This window comes from Gadus morhua, chromosome 23 (assembly GCF_902167405.1).
Source record: "Gadus morhua chromosome 23, gadMor3.0, whole genome shotgun sequence".
Lineage (NCBI taxonomy): Eukaryota > Metazoa > Chordata > Actinopteri > Gadiformes > Gadidae > Gadus > Gadus morhua.
In genome coordinates, this window is record NC_044070.1 from 7,593,099 (window position 1) to 7,612,607 (window position 19,509).

General features: G+C 43.5%; 3 protein-coding genes across 4 annotated transcripts in view; 1 reads left to right on the forward strand and 2 right to left on the reverse strand.

The window, feature by feature from the left end:
• Positions 1-8,019, reverse strand: part of LOC115537317 (zinc finger and SCAN domain-containing protein 2) — a 28,186-nt gene extending 20,167 nt beyond the window's left edge. The window contains exons 1-4 of the mRNA XM_030349146.1: positions 7,941-8,019; positions 7,353-7,443; positions 6,914-7,173; positions 6,669-6,735 (exon numbers count right to left, since the gene is read on the reverse strand). Coding sequence (XP_030205006.1) covers positions 6,669-6,735; positions 6,914-7,173; positions 7,353-7,437 — 412 coding nt within the window. The 5' untranslated portion in view covers positions 7,438-7,443; positions 7,941-8,019. The remainder of the gene's footprint in view (positions 1-6,668; positions 6,736-6,913; positions 7,174-7,352; positions 7,444-7,940) is intronic.
• Positions 5,003-6,697, reverse strand: LOC115537319 (zinc finger protein 239). The gene is made up of 2 exons (XM_030349151.1): positions 6,673-6,697; positions 5,003-6,164 (listed from the first exon to the last, which is right to left on the reverse strand). Exon 2 carries the CDS (start codon positions 6,076-6,078, stop codon positions 5,152-5,154), a length of 927 nt encoding a protein of 308 aa, XP_030205011.1. The 5' UTR covers positions 6,079-6,164; positions 6,673-6,697; the 3' UTR covers positions 5,003-5,151.
• A 6,342-nt stretch (positions 8,020-14,361) lies between the features above and the next one.
• On the forward strand, positions 14,362-17,530 carry LOC115537320 (tigger transposable element-derived protein 6-like). Of its 2 annotated transcripts, XR_003974794.1 has the most exons (4): positions 14,362-14,741; positions 14,919-16,333; positions 16,454-16,603; positions 16,716-17,530. XR_003974794.1 is itself a non-coding variant. In XM_030349152.1 (3 exons), exons 1-2 carry the CDS (start codon positions 14,439-14,441, stop codon positions 16,287-16,289), a joined length of 1,674 nt encoding a protein of 557 aa, XP_030205012.1. In that variant the 5' UTR covers positions 14,362-14,438; the 3' UTR covers positions 16,290-16,333; positions 16,454-17,530. The 2 variants fall into 2 exon arrangements, 1 of the variants encoding a protein (XP_030205012.1); XM_030349152.1 differs by having other exon boundaries at positions 16,454-17,530.
• Positions 17,531-19,509: the final 1,979 nt, after the last annotated feature.

The following is a 19,509-nucleotide window of genomic DNA, read 5'->3' on the forward strand; positions in this document are numbered from 1 at the left end:
TGCAAAACAAAAACACATTCAACATTTCTTCAGCTGTTTTTTTTATAATTGTTCTCATGCTCATCCTACATGTCAAGAACATCCACAGGTGTCATGCCGAGTAAATGCCCTCGATATAAAGCGTGTCCCCGTTTCCGGGAGCACGCATGCATTAAGGGAAGAGGGAGCTACATTACTACGCTACGATCTCTTAATTATAAATTAGACACATTTGGTTTGTTTCATTCAACACCTATCAAGAAGGTTTTGCTAAGTAACCCTTTGATCATCTCTCAAAAGCAATGCTTCTTCTACACGTGCGGTCTTTGTATAATTAATTGCACTGAATTGAGAATGTCTACGGGAAAAACAAATATATATATTTTTTTTTTCATTCCATATTTTGACAATGTGAGTCGAATTCTTCATCCTTTAAATGTAATTTAAGGATTTTGGTCAATTCAAATTCAGATTCGATATTGTAAAATCAAGATGCAATTACTCGCCTCAATTAAAATTTTTTACATTTAGTTTTACATTTAACTGAATGAAGCATTGTAAACAACATTATGTTTCTTTAATCCACTACAAATGTAAGCCTCCCTTAGGATATTGTTGTAAAGGATTCTGAATTCCACCTCCTCAAAGGGTAAATAATAAAAATTATCACGATAATAATGTATTGAATTTATATAGCCCTTTTCATTACTCAAAGCCATTGAGTGAATTTTCCAGGCTGGACATGCTTCTACCAAAATATGTAACCCCCTCTATAATGTACAGATGATGACCTACTGTGTTGAATTTTTTACTCTTCAAATCATACCTGATAACCCTTTGGAGGCCCAATTGACCAATTGGAGGGGGTGGGAGACAGTAGAATGATGGCCAGGCTATCCTGCCTGATCGGGAACTTGTCCAAAGCATGCACAACACACTGACTGCACTGGGCAGCTCCTTCAGTCAGAGGCAGCCTCACCCACCAGGAACATGTTTCCTCTCTACAAAAAAAAGTTGAGATGTTAACAAAGCATCTTTATTATTATGACAATAACAAATGTAGATTTCAGAGAGGCCTACAAACATTTGTAGGAGGTGGAAATGCAGTCTGAAAGAATGTGTATCCCTATTAACGTTAGCTGGGAAAGAGGAAACCGCTCTCCATATTCAACAAGGTTCTTGGGTATGATGAAGGTTTAGAAGGTTGAAAATGCAGTCTGAAAGAATGTGTATCCACCTTTAACTTTGGCTAGGAAGGAGGAAACTCCGCCATATTCACCAGTTATGAGATAAGATGAAAATAAGAAAATATTCCTTGAATAAGGGTGCACTCACCCTAGGCCATCTGGCCGTGGCCGTTTTCACACCTAACCATGCTCAAATCTGCCAGTGTGAGTGTGGCCAGTCTGGCCAGGCCAGGCCAATTTGGCCACTTGGGAGAGATGTGCTGCTACGGTACGGGCCGCTACAGTACAGATGCTAATGAGCCAACACGCGCACACGCACGGCTACGCAACCTGAGCTGGATGTAGGCCTAGTCCATGCGACGACCACGGACATAATAAAGGCGACGAGTCTTCTTTCCCATTAAACGGTAAACATCGCGTCAAGCGGTTCAACTGTTGGTGTGTTCTCTGTGTTGTTGTCCATTGTTTTTAAAACTCTGACTGGCGGCAGACTTTATTATGGTCCATGCAGCGGACGCTTGGGGATGACGTGTTTTGACGTGATGACGTATGTACAAGAGCCTACCGCGGCCAGGCCGCGAGTTTATTTTTTGCAGGGTGGTAGCGGGAAGCTCGTGAATATTCATGAGGGAACTCATCCCTCATTGGTTGGGACTTGGCTCGCTGGGACTTTGTCAGAGGGCTTGTGAAAACAGAGGGCTTGTGAAAATCACGAACGCAAATAAATGAAACGTTGTTATAAATCAACACAAATCATTGTATCAATAGTGTGACACATGTTATACAATAGTTGTTTTTAGACGAGTTAGCATTACGAGCTAACGTTTGTTTTGGCACTCACAGAAAGGTAGCTATAGAGTTGCCGTGTAGTAGCCTAGGTGGATTGATAGGTGAAAATCAATATTAAAATTCATTTAGCCCTACGCGAAAATATTCTATGAACAGGCCTACAGATTTTATGGCCCTTCTTTCTATAATGTAATTGGTTGTGGGGTGTGGCAGAACCACTATGAACAAATATCAGAAATCATAAGGTTTTTACTCTTATCCATCTACACCTAACCTCCAGCAGCTCCATCTCCTCAAAGTTGACATGTGTCTGGCAAATGTTGCAAGCTTTAATAAATCCTGCCATTATGCTCACTACTTCTAGAAACAGAACAGAATGGAATCTTAATGGAAATATCAAGACATGGATGGACAACAATTAGAAAAAAAAAACTTGGAAACAATCACCAGCTGCCGAAAGCACTGCGACGCGCTATACATAACGTTATAAAATATAATAAATAAAAAAAATGATTTACTACAGTAGCCCAGGCTGTGACACATAACAGTTTCACAGGGGCTTTTAGACGAGTGAGCTAACGTTTGTACTTACAGAAAGGTAGTATACGAGCCACATCCAATGGGTGTGCTCCGTGTGGTTTGACTCCCGGGTGACCTGGTTGACGCGCTGTGTTGATGTTTCCAGTAGCCTACTATGCAGCTACGTGAAGCAATGATTGATCCGTGCGATCGTCTCCGATTTACAACCCGTTTATTTCCTCACCATGACACCAATTGCATGGGAATACGGAATACATTCATAGATCCTCAGTGACATAACAACAACTTTGTATTTCTTGCGGTCAAAAACCGTATGCCCTTCCGGGGTCAAACAACAGAGGTACCCCAAATGACGTCCCCTTTACACCTGTACCCGCAATACGGCAACACCACTCAGTGGTCAACACAGACATTACAACATAACTGAAAAACCGGAAAATGGCTCTTACAGGTAGACAAAGGCAAAGTGCAGTAACTACGCCAACATTGAAACTGAGAAAAATGCCTTCAAAGTATTCATACTGGCCGGCCAAACCTGTTTCAGGTGCAATAGTGGTGATACTCTCAATTAATACCTTTATAGGAAGAAAAATAGTTTTTGTCTCAAGACAAAAAAGGTGTTATAAAACCCATTTTCAGTCTGAACTCAATTTTGACAAAATACGTAGTTACTGCACTTTGCATTTGTAGGGCAGTATAGAGTTGCCGTATAGTAGGTGGGTATCATGTGTCACATTATTTCTAAAATGGTTCGTGTTAATTTACAACGTTTAATTCATTTGCCGATGCGCTATACATAACGTTATAAAATATAATAAATACAAAAAGGATTTACTACAGTAGCCCCCGTGACACATAACAGTTTCACAGGGGCTTTTAGACGAGTGAGCTAACGTTTGTACTTACAGAAAGGTAGCTATAGAGTTGCCGTGTAGTGGGTATCATGTGTCAAATTATTCGTGTTGATTTATAGCAACGTTTAATTCATTTGCGTTCGTGATTTTCACACAAGCCCTCTGACAAAGTCCCAGCGAGCCAAGTCCCGGCCAACAAGTCCCAGCCAATCAGGGATCAGTTCCCTCATGAATATTCACGAGTTTCCCGCTACCACCCTGCAAAAAAAAAAAAAAATTCGCGGCCAGGCCACAGTTGCGACGGCCAACGGCCACAGCCAGATGGCCTAATGTGAGTGCACCCTAAGTCATCAACAGCGGGGAAATGTGCAGCATATCATCAGCAAAAGTGGAGAGCGCAATAGCACTACCCCAGTGGCGGACTCAGGGGGAGGGGGGCAGGGGGAGGGGGGTGGGGCGACTGCCCCTCCGTGCCTCCTTGATTGAAAAAGTGCCCCTCAAGAGTGGCGAATACGAGAGAAAGTGCCTTATTGGCTGCCCTTTACATGTGAAATAAATTATTGGGTGCCCTCTGGTGCCCCTTCATGCAATAAATTATGAAGATGAGCCCTCTAGAACAAGAAAATTCAATAACGTGCCTCAATGAGTGCCCTCTTAATGCCCTTACTGTGGTTGAAAAAGTGCCCTCTAGAGTGGTGAATACGAGAGAAAGGGCCATACATGATGCATCATATCTTTTTGCACACTGGTTGGGCCCCATGTTGTGCAGAATGTGCCCTTTTTATTTTTCCGCCCCTGCCCTTCAAACAGTCTGAGTCCGCCACTGACTACCCTATATTACTTTTTCCTTCCTTATATCAGCATTTATTTTAAATCTCCAGGACATAAATTCTAAAATAAGGGTTTAACTACCCTTTCATATCTGACGTATTAACCACATATGACCCACCAACAAGTGTCTTTTACAATATGTACACTGTGCAGCAAAATCTATTCTGATGGACATTATGGGTCCAAATGGCAAAAAGCCAAGTTAGAGGTATAATTAAAGGTCTAACAAGTTTGAAAACTTTTTATCACTCAGTCGAGATATGGGCCTCTAAATTAAAAAAATAACCAGGTGTTCAGACACCCACGAAGAGCCTATCCCAGGGGCTGCCCTTTTCAAGCAAATAACTCTTGTAGTCATTACTCCAAGATGCAACTAGTCCTCCATCTTTGTTATTCATCATTGCATGCAGCACTCACCTAACCATAATACACAATTATATATTGCATGTAGCCAATTTAAAGGAAGACCTATATCTCCTTCGACCTAGAGATATCTCCCGTCCTCTCTAATTGAAAGGTGTTGCAATACTTTAATTTGCATTGCAAATTGCCTTGAAGTCTAATACTGAGGGCAATCGACTGACTTCTGTGTTGTGGAGATTTACCTCCAGAACCAACGCTGTTCAAAAAGGGGGCGATCACTGTTCTAATAACCCACGATGTGAAGTTTCCTATAAGAATCATGTACACCCATTGTCTCAATGAATGTATGTTTGGTAACTTTGCTGCCTTTATCTTCTCCCTATAAATGATCACTCTAAAATTAAATCAAATATTTTGTGTCCACGAAAGTTTTACAGCAATAATACAAGAAAGCAAATCAAAAGTTGGAAAGCGTCTTTAATCATGATGAAAAAAAACCTACAGTCACTTCAACGAATAAAACATAGAGCTGTCAATCAAAGTGTCACGTTGCCCCGTGTCCAAGCCCCCCTTTGCCTGTGTGCCTGAGCATGTGCACACGCAAATTGCTAGGGTCGCTGAAGCTGGCGTTGCACTGCAGACACGCAGGGCTTCTCCCCGGAGTGAGTCCTCATGTGGATCTTCAGAGTGGAGCTCCGTCCGAAGCGCTTCATGCATTGGGCACACCCGAAGGGCTTCTCCCCGGAGTGAGTTCTCGTGTGGTCCTTTAGGACAGAGTTCTGTCTGAAGCGCTTCATGCATTGGTCACACCTGTAGGGCTTCTCCCCGGAGTGAGTCCTCATGTGGAACTGCAGGCTGTAGCTTGTACTGAAGCGCCTCATGCATTGGTCACACCTGTAGGCCCTCTCTGCGGAGTGAGTCCTCATGTGCATCTTCAGGCTTGAATTCTGAATGAAGCGCTTCATGCATTGGTCACAGCTGTAGGGCTTCTCCCCGGTGTGAGTCTTCATGTGGATCCTTAGGTTGTAGCTTGTACCGAAGCGTGTCATGCATTGGTCACAGCTGTAGGGCTTCTCCCCGGAGTGAGTCCTCATGTGTTTCTTCAGGTTGTAGCTTGTACCGAAGCGCGTCATGCATTGGTCACAGCTGTAGGGCTTCTCCCCGGAGTGAGTCCTCATGTGTTTCTTTAGGTTGAAGCTTGTACTGAAGTGCTTCATGCATTGGTCGCACACGTACGGCTTCTTGCTGGTGTGGGTAACCATATGGATGGTCATCTTGGTATTGTCGGGAAAACCCTCGCCAGACAACACACGAGGCCGGCGCTTGGGGCCGCCCTGAGCCCCAATAAGGTCCTCGGGGTGGCCGAGCGGCTCACCGCGGTCCAGGCTCTTGGCCGCGCTGTGGTCCGCGGACGGCGAAGTCAAGGCCTCCTCGCCGGACGCAGTGAGGAGGGTGTCATGGCCGTCCACCGCCAGTGGGCCCTCCCCTTTTCCGTCGACGCTCAGGATCCGCAGCTCTCCGTTGTGACTGGACATGCGGGAGGAGCCAGGGGCGTCCACATGCAGATTCTCTGAGGTTGTGCCGCGCTGTGTGCTGCGGTCTCCAAAGTCATCGCAGTCTTCTGCAGAGAGGAAAACAAAGACGGACAGAAAGTGATTGTATTAATTCATTATTTGCAGAAAGGGATACAGCATGTACGTTGTACACACTTGTGTATTGGAAGAATTTTATTTCGACACATCCTTTCTAACTTCTATTTGCTGATTATGCCTTTTCCTTGTCCCCCTCAGGGTGGTCAAGGGACAGAGGCTTCAGCTGAAAAAGCACCGCAACGTGAGGTCATTAAGACACAACCCAGGTCATCTGTTGTTTCCTATCATCTGTTTTACAATTACGGTTGTTAAATTGGGATCAGAGCTGATCTCGGCCTTCCTGAGACCTGTCTCTCATGAAGAAGATGTAAATCATTTTGCTATAAACTGAACAAGTAGTCCTTGTGTTTTAGCAGGGCTCTGGTCATGATGCTTTTCAAAAGAGGACCAGGCTTTTTAGCGCAGGTAGAATCTAGTAAATTCTCAGTTGATCCAGGTCGTTTGCTTGCATATATGCAATGTGTATTACTAACCTACAGTGGGCATGCCTCCACCAATATCCTCTTCAACCTTGATTACAATGGTGTCCGGGGTCTGCTGCTTTCCACATAGAGAAGGAAACACACACAAGACATATTCTTACATTTGCACAGAATAGTTGTCAATCCCCACTGACGACACGTTGAATCATAAAGCTGGTGCTTTCTATGGGTGTGTGCTGGAGTGGTAACAGAGGAAGCCTCTCTTTTGGATGGTGAATGAGAAGATGATTTCTAACCTGCGCACTCAGCTCCTCGTGGCGGACCAGCAGCTCACCGCGCTCAAGGCTCTTGGCCGCGCTGTGGTCCGCAGACGGCGAGCTCAGGGCCTCGACTTCAGACGCGGTGACGAGGGTATCATGACCGTCCACCGCCAGTGGGCCCTCCCCTTTTCCGTAGACACTCCGCAGCTCCCCGTTGTGACTGGACATGTGGGAGGAGCCAGGGGCGTCCACATGCAGAGTCTGTGTGCTGTGGTCTACAAAGTCATCGCAGTCTTCTGCAGAGGGTAATTAGTCAAAAGTAATTGTTTAGATACATTATTTGCACAAAAGGAGACAGCGTGTATTTGTACACGTGAAAGAAACTATTTAAATGTATGTGTATGTTCAAGGGACATCATATGATTCAGAATGCAGACTAATAATTCAGTTGTGAGACCTTCACATTTCTACAAACCTTGAGAATCTGCCCTCATTTCGTCTCCCACTGCAACTGACCCACGAAGGCGCAATTGTTGCTGGAAATGATGCTGCTGATCCATCTTCCACTTGTGAACAATAGACAGTTGCATGTTAACCTTGTAGGTTATATCAAACATTTTCTTATTACTGAACTTCAAATAACTTTTCTTAACCCGTTTTTAACGGTATCTTTAAGGTGCTTTGCAACAATCAATAAACATTTTAATACTTTACAAAACGTAAAGAAGTGAGCCACGTGTGGTGTTATTACAATAAAACAAAAAGGTAGAGACGAGCGTGATCCGTATTAGCTTAAAGCTACTAGCCTAACGGTAAAACTTCCAACGGCGCCGTCATTACAAATCTCTCGGCGAGCGTCGGACCTTACTAGCTAGTAGCTTAAAGCTACTAGCCTAACGGTAAAACTTCCAACGGCGCCGTCATTACAAATCTCTCGGCGAGCGTCGGACCTTACTAGCTACACATGTACTCATTTTAACACTCATACTTTACTAAAACATTTCACTACACATTATCCAATCACTAACATCAACTTGTTTTACATTTTAAACACATAACCCACCTGAAACAAAGAGAAAAGAATGCTGACACGGGAGACGTGACATGTCTTTTCAGATCCTCATTAGTTATGAGGATCTCACGGGGATTCAGGAAAACCACAATATTACTGTGCCTCCTACTGGCAGGATAGTGCAATTGCATTGTGAAAATGTAAAACTATAGAAGATATTGCTCATACAAAATAAGATCAATTTAGTAGGAAATAGTGTGTCTTAATATTATAAAATGGTGTAGTATATAAAAACTTAATACACACAAATGTGGGCACACATTAGTGGGCATCACACATGCTAACACAGTGTAAAGAACAACACATTACAAAATACTGTAGGTGAATTATGTTACACTCACTACCCAGGAACTAAAAGAAAGCCGTGGATGGAATTCCCAACGAGCCGTTTCTAGGCAGCGCAGTAACTGTTATTTGCTGAATTAATTTACTCTCCTTTATGGCAACTTTGTGGTAATGTAGCTTTGCCAACCATTTGCACGCACATACTTATGTAAAGCGCAATAGGAGAAAAAAATAAAGAAAAGCATATTAGGCCCTTTAACATATTGGACTTTGTTGTGGACGATTTAAAAAACAGAACTGATGAACCAACCCTATGGGGAGGAGATCTGGGGCCGTATTCACAGAGGGTCTTAGGGCTAAAAGTAGGTCCTAACTGGCGAATTTAGGAGTAGCCTAACTCCTAAAAACTCCTTTGAACTTCACATCAAACAGCTTTGCAAAAACTCTTTTTACCACCTAAAAAAACATTGCAAAACTCCGTCCATCACTCTCTCTCCCAGATGCAGAAAAACTCGTCCATGCCTTTGTCTCCACCAGGCTGGACTACTGTAATGCTCTTCTTGCCGGGGTCTCCAACAAAAACATCCAAAAACTCCAATACATTCAAAACTGTGCTGCTGTCACGTTAAAATTGTATCGGGGGCGAAAATTGTACCGGCCTACGTCATCGTTTGTTTACATCCTGACAACCTGCCCGGCAACAGACGACGCGATGCAGAAAACATGTTTCCAAACGACGAAATAACATAATACAGATAGCGGATCGCTATCTGTATTATGATAGATAGCGAGAACACTTGTTTTTACTTTATATTTGTATTGTATTTAATTGTTTAATCGAAACAATAAAAAAAATTGCCCGCAAAACGGGCAATCGCGTCAAATGACAAATGTTTTGCCCGCGGTCCTCGCTGAGTCCATAAAGAAGCCCACCTGGCCACGAAAACATTAGAGCTCTCTCGGCAGCGATTAGACATACGTGGGTTTGTGGCTAGGATCAGCTAGGAGAACACTCTCGCACGTGCTTAGAACACATCTTCAATCTCTCTTTACTTCAGAGCATCAGTTTACCATACCGAAAATACTTTATACAAATAAAGTCTCTTTAAAGCTATTCCTTTGGATTCGACCCCTCCTTCCACGAAGAAATACGTAATAGTTTCTAGTCACTCGAGTATTTAACGATACAAATGTTAAAAAAAAACAAGGGCCCTTAAAACTTTTTTCATTAAAGTAATAGGCAATATAAGTAAGGTAACGTTACAGTTAGTGAGGCTGTCACGTTAAATAAGAACACCCGTTAAGCCCTATAGTTTCAAATTTAAGAGGTCAAAATGGTTATATTTACCTAAATTGTGGCGATTATATAGATAATTTGCTATTCTGTAACGTTAGATAAATGTACCAACGCGAACACAGGTTGTGGACCCTGGTTTTCAGACCGTAACGTTACAGACGTTGGGATGGGATTGATTAGACAGTTAACTTGGTTATTTTGCTATTTAAGCTGCTTTTGTTTGGTAGTGTAAAGCAAAACTAATTCTAACATTTGGTTTTGGTTTTGGGAGCCAGCAGCATACTGCTCGATTTATTCTATTGAGGGGGGAGAACGATGAGCTGTTCACCGGGGTGAAATACTCAGCAAGTGTGGCTTGGGGGTAAGGAAACAATCGTTTATTTATATCGTAAGTTAGTTTATAAAAAATATTATAGGCCATTTATATATCTACATTTGACCATCTTGTAAAGGTTAGTTAAATTAGCCCTCATTAAACAGCTGGACAGATACAACATCCCCAGAAATCGTTTACTACTATGTCCTATTTTGGGTTATTAAAGAAAGAAAGACAAAAAAAGTCACAGCTCGCATCAGTACTAGACAGCACTAGAAAAACACACAAAGAAAAAGGGTGTTTTGACTTCTACTGGTTCTATATCTCTGCTGATCAACACTACGGATACTGGAAACACACCAGCAGCTGGTTGCACTACCAGAACGTAAGGTCCCACTTAGTCTACGTTGAACGTAAATCACCCAAACGTTCTACTGGTTGTCTTATTATTATGGGCTTCATATAGGATGAGGGCTAATTTAAATGTAACCTTTACAAGATGGTCAAATATATACATTATAAATGGCCTATTGTTAACATGGGCTATTAACATGATTGATAAATGTGTCTCTTGTTTTCTCTGATTAATAATGTCTCTGTGTTTAGGACAATTCTGGAGAAAATAGGCCTGCAGGGGAAGGTGACTCCCCTGCAGGCAAAGAAAAAATGGGACAATTTAAAAAAATATATGAAGTATGTACATGTCATTTTAAATATACATTATTTGTTTTAACCATGCAAGTTAACCATGCTTAAATTTGTTTTGATAATGCTGTTGTTAACTGCCATGATTGATTTCCTCTGCCTTAGGATTGCAAGAATCCAGGGTCAGGAGAGGGGGTAGGTGGGAAACCCACTGCTGCCACTTGCCCCTGGTTTGTCCCCATGGATAAGGTATTGGGACAGAGGCATTCCACCAACCCCCCTGTCCTAATTGCCTCCATCCCTGAGAACACACCAGGGCCAAGTACAGCAGTGGTGGATCAGGAGGTGGAGGACAAGGATCAGGAGGAGGAAAGACAGCGAGGGCCAAGGTCCAGAAAGAGGAACAGAGGAAGACGCTCACTATCTTCCGAAAAGGACTCAAGACTCACCTGTTCAGAGTCCACCTCAACTCTGCATAGCCACCCTCCCCCTTCTGGCCACCATTGTACACTGTGTTGTATTGCATTATAGTACTTAACTGTGTAGCAACTGCAGTAGCTGCTATCATGGCTGTAACATGGGGAATTGATTAGCCTAGCGATTGTGGTACTTGCACTTGGTTCTATGAACATCCTTTCTGTACCGACAGCGATATATTGATGCACTTCTTATGACAAATGTACTTATTGTAAGTCGCTTTGGATAAAAGCGTCTGCTAAATGCCCTAAATGTAAATGTAAAATGTAAATGTTCCAGTTAATAAAAGAGGACATGAGGCTACAAAGGGAGGTAGAGGAGAGAAGAGCCCAGGAGAGCAGGGAAAGAATGGATAGGTTTTTCTCAATTTTGAAGCTTTTGGTGGACAAATTACCGTTATATTTAACACATTGTTTATTATTATTTACATATTTATTGAAACTAACTTATTTAACTAACTTTTTTGATTAACTATTTATTAAAACCCTAACTAACTTTTTTGTATTGACTAATGTATTCGTATATAACTTATAAAACATATATATAACAATAAAACTATTTACAACAAAAAACATTCATGTGACTATTTACAACAATTATTATAAAAACTACTATATACAAAAACATACTGATCAATAATCATTTTTGTTGGTTTCTTTGTTCTTTTTTTCGCGCTGTCCGGTTTAACTTCTGCAGCTGGTTGCACCAGCAGAACGCGCGTTTCCACTGCAGGGTGCGGAACGGAACGGATCGCAAAGGTGCGGGTCGGGTCGCGTTTCCACCGCCAAAAGTGGGCGTGACCCGGACTTTGCCGTACCTGTTCCGGCCCCGTTCTCGGGACTCCTCCGTTGGGGTACCGCAAACGAGACGAGACGCCTGAAAGGGTCCCGGGGAATTTTAGCTACACCCCCCCTCCGTTGATTGGTCGACAGAATCGTCACTTCCGGGTGACGCGGGGATAAAACAGTAGCCTCGAGGTATTATTCTTTACAATTAACTTGTCGCGTAAAACGCTTGCTTGGGCGAACAAGGAGGTGGAGACGTTCGTCTGCATTCTTGCGGAGGAAGACGTTTTTTACGATGTTTACGTAGCTGCCGCGGCGATCGACATCCGGCCTACCACAAAGGGTACTGTCGGCAGTGGAAACGCGACCTCGGAACTGAGCTGGGCTATACCGCCACCTCCCTACCGCACCTTTGCGATCCGATCCGTTCCGCACCCTGCAGTGGAAACGCGGCACACGTTGAACGTAATGCCCCGTGCCCACTACCTCCGTCCGTTGACTGATCCCCATTGACTTTGAATGGGGACGGACGCGTAATGCGTGGATCCGTCCGTTCCGTTGGAGCCTTCGGCGCCGTCAGAAAGTTGAAAAATGTTCAACTTTTTCGGCAGCGACGCTTCCGTCATTCAATCAGATCACGTATGCAAATGTAAGCACTGTGACGCGACTCGGGCTCTGACGACACTGGAAAGCGGGAAAGCGGGTCATCTTGCATCGCAACAAGCAGGAAGTAGCGGGAAGAACCCGGCGAAGCGATTTGATTGGCTGACGGATGCCTCTGCAAAGACTACTCCCCCATCAGTCAGCCACGAGTTCCCACGTCCGTTGACTGACGGAGGTAGTGGGCACGGGGCGTAAGGGCCCTTACATAGTCGACGCATCGCTACGCTTACGCGTCCAAAAGGCTACGCGACGCTTCGGCCGCCATTAAGCGTCGAAGCGTAGCAAAACGCGTCCTCCAAATTTTTGATACACGACGCGCCGATCCATGCAATACCATGCGTTGTCGGTGGGGGCGATACTGCAAATATTGTACATTATTGCCACTATAGGTTATATTTACAGAAGAACATATGAGAGGATGCGGGAACGTGATAAGAATGACTTAACGTCTCTTTTCCTAATTATCTGTGCCAATTTATGCTAACCCTTCCACAGGGGCAAAGTGCTATTTTGATGCGCGACATCAAACAGCTGATGCGGGATTATGAGCCATTTTAATGATCTTGTCACCCAATATTCGTTCTATTACTGGCCTTATTTGTTTTAGTGTTAGCCTATTTGAATTAATTACGCAATTTTTTGTGTTCACGTTCTATGTGAAACATAAGTGTTCATGTTCTGTGTGAAACATAAGTTCAGTAGCCTCTTTGAGTGAATGAAATTTGAAAGCGTGAGTGTGTAGTGAATGAAAAATGTGTGCGTGTATGGTGGGACTATTTTCTGTATTTGATAAATAAACCCCTTTTCTCTAATAACGTTGCCTACCATATCATTTCTGTGGACATTATGCGCTATAGCTTAAAGCCTTTGGCTATAGGCCTACACTTAAATAATTCATTCATCTGTCAAGGCAATAGCTCGTTGTATAAACATTGTATATGGATATGAATGAATGAGTTTGACGTAAACCAAATTAGGTAACTTGTGTAACATGATAACTAATGAATCAAAAGTCATGCTTCCAAGTGACCAATGTATATACATTTATTGGTCAGTGCGCATACCCAATCGTAGCACATTGTAGGGTAGACTGTGTACAGTTGAGTACAGGGTACAGTTGAGACATCCGTAATATCTTTAGTGCGCAAACATGCTTCTGCGCTGATTTTTGCTCTGCACATGCGTATAGACGTCCTCTTTCAGCGTGGGAGATTTGAACTGTGTGTGTGGCTCCGCTACGAAGTTATCGGCAAAAGTCTGTTTTTGCAGGTACGATTTTGACTTCACCATGTCCATTTCGCAATGAATACCTTCTTACCCCTTTGTTACTCAAAAAGTAATGTTGCATATTTGTAAACGTTAGTTTGTGCTCTAAAAATAGATATATTGCATGGCATAGTTGCATTGAAGGGCATTACGTAATACTGTGTAATGTGCCAGGAGGTCATCGGGGGACAGTTGAGACACATCGTCTCAACTGTACCCGACCTAGAACACCGTTGCGTTACATGTGAAGCGCTTGCCCGTTTATGACGACAGGGTTTGAATCACAATTAGACCAAATTAAAGACATTTGTGAATTCATATTGATGTGTATATATATATATTTCAACTGTATACTATGAATCTGTGCATTTTACTTGTATGAATGTTGCCAAAACTTCAAAGTTTAAAGTGAAATACAACAAGTGGTTAAACGAGTACAGTTGAGACAGATCATCCTATAGGCAGCTTTACACATTAACTAATAGACTATACTTTTTAAAGCGTGTTTTAATGTTTTTTTGTGTAGCTAGTATATTTATATTGTCATTTAGACATTACATAATACAATTAGGTGTAAAATGTTTATGTTCCTTCCAAAAGAATAATGGTACAAACGTTGGCAGTAGCCTAAATTATTGTGGTGTGTGTGTTTGTGAGAGAATGAGAGGGGGGGGGGGACTTTGTATTTATTTATTTATGTATTTATTTATTTCCCTACTTGCTTACTAACTTATTTGTACTATGCCTGTTACAGGATGCCACGATCGAGAGTTAGGTCTACAAATAGGGGAGTGCCACCAGAGGACTTAGAGAGGGCTTCCAGGTCTATTGAGTCAGGATTGTCATACAGGAAGGTCGCTGAGATCTTTGGCATACCGCTTTCTACATTGGGCCGCTACATGAGGAAGAAAGGGACAATGGCAGCGCAGGGAGTAACAGGGCGTCCCTCAGTAGGCTACAGGGAGTGCAATGCTGTGTTTACAGTACAGCAGGAGCAGAGCCTGGTAGCCTATGTCAAGAAGGCTGCGGCGATGTATTATGGTTTACCGCCAAAAGAGGTAGGACAGTATTCAACAAGACTAAAAGGGGGTGACTAGGCCAAGTAAAATGACAAAAAGCATATGCCTAACTAGTTTTGTAAAAAAATAAATAAATGTCTGCTAAGTGTAATGTAATGTCTTAGCCTAACGTGCTTTTTGCATTTCTAAATGTTTAAATTTGTTTGTTTGTTTAAGGTCCGCAAACTTGCCTTTGAGGTTGCCAAGACGTACAACATAAAGATCCCGGATAAGTGGAATGAGAAGTCCATGGCCAGTGCCAGCTGGTTCACAAATTTTATGAAGAGGCATCACAAGCTGTCGATCAGAAGGCCCCAGGCAACCAGCCTTTACAGGCAGAGTAGCTTTAATGAAACGAATGTGAACAAGTTCTTCACCAAGCTCACATCAGTGTACAGCAAGTACCAGTTTCAGCCACAGGATGTCTGGAATATGGACGAAACCGGACTCATGACAGTCCAGAAGCCAGGCCACCTTGTGGCAACGAGAGGGGAACGCCGGGTGGGGAGCATCACCTCGGCAGAGAGGGGAACCCTCGTGACGATGGCACTGGCCTGCAATGCCATGGGGAACATCATCCCACCCCACTTCATTTTCCCCCGGAAAAGGTTTTTGCCCCATTTTGTGCTGGGTGGTCCTGAGGGGTGCCTTGGCACAGCCAATGGGAGTGGGTGGATGCAGGAGGAGGATTTCTTGACTTACCTCAGGCACTTTGTGCATCATACAAGGGCGTCGGCGGAGAAAAAAGTCCTCCTCCTGCTGGACAATCATTCCTCCCACATTTCAACGGCCGCAATCAACTACTGCAGAGAGAATGGGGTGGTCATGCTGTCCTTTCCACCCCATTGCACACACCACCTGCAACCCCTTGATAAGGCAGTGTATGGGCCATTGAAGAGGCTGCTTGCAAGTGAGATGGACCAGTGGCACCGTCACCACCCCGGCAAAACTGTGACAATCTACGACATGCCATCGCTGCTGAACACCATCCTGCTGGAGGCGGCATCCCCAAGAAACATCTTGAAGGGGTTCAGCAGCACGGGGATTTGGCCGCTGAACAAAGACATTTTCCCAGCTGATGTCTTCCTCCCAGCCTCGGTGACAGACAGACCCCCTCCAGTCATCCCTGGGCCATCCCATGACGACCCCTCTCTCTCTCTCCCTGGGCCATCCAACACTGACCCCTCTGTGATGTGCAGCGCGGATCTCTCTCTCTCCATCGCCGGCCCATCCAACGCCGACCCCTCTCTCTCCCTCGCCGGCCCATCCAACGCCGACCCCTCTCTCTCTCTCGCCGGCCCATCCAACGCCGACCCCTCTCTCTCCCTCGCCGGCCCATCCAACGCCGACCCCCCTGTGATGCGCCGCGCCGACCCCTCTCTTTCTCTCGCCAAGCCATCCGCCGACCTCTCTCTCTCTCTCTCGCCGGCCCATCCAATGCGGATCTCTCTCTCTCCCTCCCTGGGCCTGCTGCCGATGTGTCATCACAGCTTCTTGACGGCTCCCTCACCCTTGTGTTCCCAGAATTCCCAGACTTGGAGTTGGTGACCATTCTTTTGGGGGAACCTGAAGAAGTTGTCGTCACTACTGAGGTAAGGAAAACTCATACCACATTTAATAATTGATTTCACATTATGATTTTGAAAATGCAATGCTCAGTTTTGATGTGTTTGCAATAAAAAAATGTTTGTGCTTTTGTCAATCTTCACTAGGAAAATTAATTTTCACCCGAGAATGTCATGCCCTTTCCACCTGCTGGCCCGAGGAAAGCGAGCAGCAGCAGGAGGAAGAGGAACACAGAGATCCTCACAGACACTCCAGTAAAGGAGGCTATGGAGGAGAAGAAGGCTGCACCAAAAAAGGTGAAGCGCAACCAACATGAAGGAGATAAAAAATTTGAGGGAAGGTGGGGAAACAAAAAACATATGAGGATACTCAATGCCTTGTGTGCTCGGAATGGTTTTCTGATTCAAGACCAGGAGAGGATTGGACGGCCTGCTCTGTTTGCTGTATGTGGTCCCACACTGCGTGTACCCCTGGTGGTGCTAGTAGTTCCATGTACACATGCCACCATTGTGAGTAGGGCTAACATGTATGTATCTTTGGAAAAAAAATTACGTAACAAACTTTACAATTGAAATAGATTTTAAATATTGAATACCCAGCTTTTAACCTGACATGATGGTTCCTAAATATTTGTTATTATATTTGTTACAAGTTTGTTGTTATTATATTTGTTATAAGTTATTTGTTTAACCAGTTTTTTAATATTATATGATGACATTGATGAGTTGAAAAAATTAATAAATGTAGCCTAGGCTAAGCTTAAAAAGTGGATGTTTGTTGTTTGCTTTACCCTGCTATTAATAGATGGTGTGATGTAAATGACATTGATTATAGACTTATGGATTGTAGTCTATGGTATTTTAACCTAATACATTAGAAAAACACATGAACACATAATTATTTCAATGATTTAAATACAAAGACAAAGACTGCAAAGACTGGCATGTCACATTTCCAGTGTTTTCAATGGAGTCTCAACTGTACCCGCGACTGTCTCAACTGTACCCTACCATTTTTCAGCGAGGGTACAGTTGAGACAAAAGTGCACTTTTTTTATTTGATTGATTGCATAAAAATTAGACACCTTCAAGATATAAATCCTTGGTTATATTTTGGCACACACCCTGAAAATATGTTAAGTCTAAAATAATTTCTTTTTTGGTGTCTTTTAATAGTCTAATTTGTGTGAGGAAGCTGGTAAAAGTAAACGTGTATCCAACTGTACTCAGTCTACCCTACTGGTAGGGAAACACCCCAGCATCTAACAAAAAATAATCTGCCAGCTGCTCCCTGACAAGGGCCGGTTTTGGTGAGAGTCGGGAAGATATCGGATGACTTGCGAAAGGAGATCATCAAACTTTGGCGCCGACATCCGAAAATACTGGAAATGCCTCTCCTCGTCCATGTTTCGCATTGGAAGCACCAGAGAAACAAATTCCCCATCCTGATCTCGTGTGGCATTTAAAGGGCGCACATACCACCGCCTATCTCTGCGCTTCATCACTCTTCTTCCGTAGCCACTTTGATCGGAACGTCACCTGGGTCCAGTTGCACCAGCAGAACGTAAGGTCCCACTTAGGCTACGTTGAACGTAAATCACCCAAACGTTCGACTTTACACTCTACTAAAAAAATAGCAGTTGCACCAAGCAGATAGTTTCAACGTAACACTAAGTTATAACTTACGCCTCGTGCCCACTGCACCGTCAGTCAACGGACGTGGGAAGGCGTGGCTGACGGATGGGGGAGTAGTCTTTGCAGAGGCATCCGTCAGCCATCAAATCGCTTCGCCGGGTTCTTACCGCTTCTTCCTGCTTGTTGCGAGGCAAGATGACCCGCTTTCCCGCTTTCCAGTATCGTCAGAGCCCGAGTCGCGTCACAGTGCCTACATTTGCATACGCGATCTGATTGGATGACGGAACCGTCGCTGCCGAAAAAGTTGAACATTTTTCAACTTTCTGACGGTGGCGAACGCTCCAACTGAACGGACGGATCCACAATGCATTGCGCGTCCGTCCCCATTCAAAGTCAATGGGCAACGGTCAACTGACGGAGGTAGTGGGCACGGGGCGTTATCTTTTACACCTCCCCTCTAGCTGGTGTAAGTTCCATACTAACGATAAAGAACCGTTAAAAGAAAAAAACGTAAAAAGATTTCAACACTAACGCAGGGTAAAGATGGCTATTCGTTTTGAGCAATGGGAAGAGGAGTTTCAATGCGATTTGCGCCGGGAACGGATTGTCCGTGACCGTATCGATCCATTTCTTTATTATGATGATGTTGAATTATATGCGCGATTTCGGTTTTGCCGGGCGGAATATTATATTTATTTATTTATTATAAAATCCGCCATCAAATAGCTTAACCTCACGCCTATACCGTCCAAGCAAATTTTAGTGAACAAATGACTGAAACTGTTTTGTTTGCCCTCTCATTTGGGTGCTAACGCGTCTTCACTCGGGTAAGGTGGAAACTTCCTGTTTACATTGTTAGCTGTCAATGTTTGGCTTGAAATTATCTAAACGTCATTAAAAGCGACACTGGTACAATTGATGCACTACTTGTAACGTTACAACTTAAGTTATGGTGGTGCAACCAAAATTTAGAACACCTTTAGTGTGACACTAGCTACGTCGAGTGTAGGGTTAAGGCGGACTTTACACCCAAACTTATGATCGGCCTTACGTTCTGCTGGTGCAACCGACTGCTGACACCCCATGTGAAGTTATTTAACCCGATTATTGTTTTTTATATCCGAGATTATTTAATCTAACCCGATCTAAACTCTATCATGCACCCAAACACGGCGGCGTTTGGGTTTCCTACCTCGGACTCCTAAATCCAGCGCAGCCACAGGCGCGTTGAACCATTTTTGTGACACACAATGATCAAGCGTCAAGTTAGGCGCGTTATGCACGTTTTTAACCTGAATAACGCATGCAGTGTGGCCTTCGCTTAAGGAAAAGGGATATATAAATGCAATACATTGTAATCATGATCGTTTTTTATTATTTACCCTTCAAGAAGGTTGAATATCCTTTACAACAATATCATAAGGTAGGCTTAAATTTGTAGTAGATTAAAAAAAACAAATGTGGTTTACAATGCCTCCTTCAGTTAAATGTAAAACTTGAGTCAAGTAAATATAAGTGAGGAGAGTAATAGCATCTTGATTTTACAGTATCGAACTGGAATATAAATT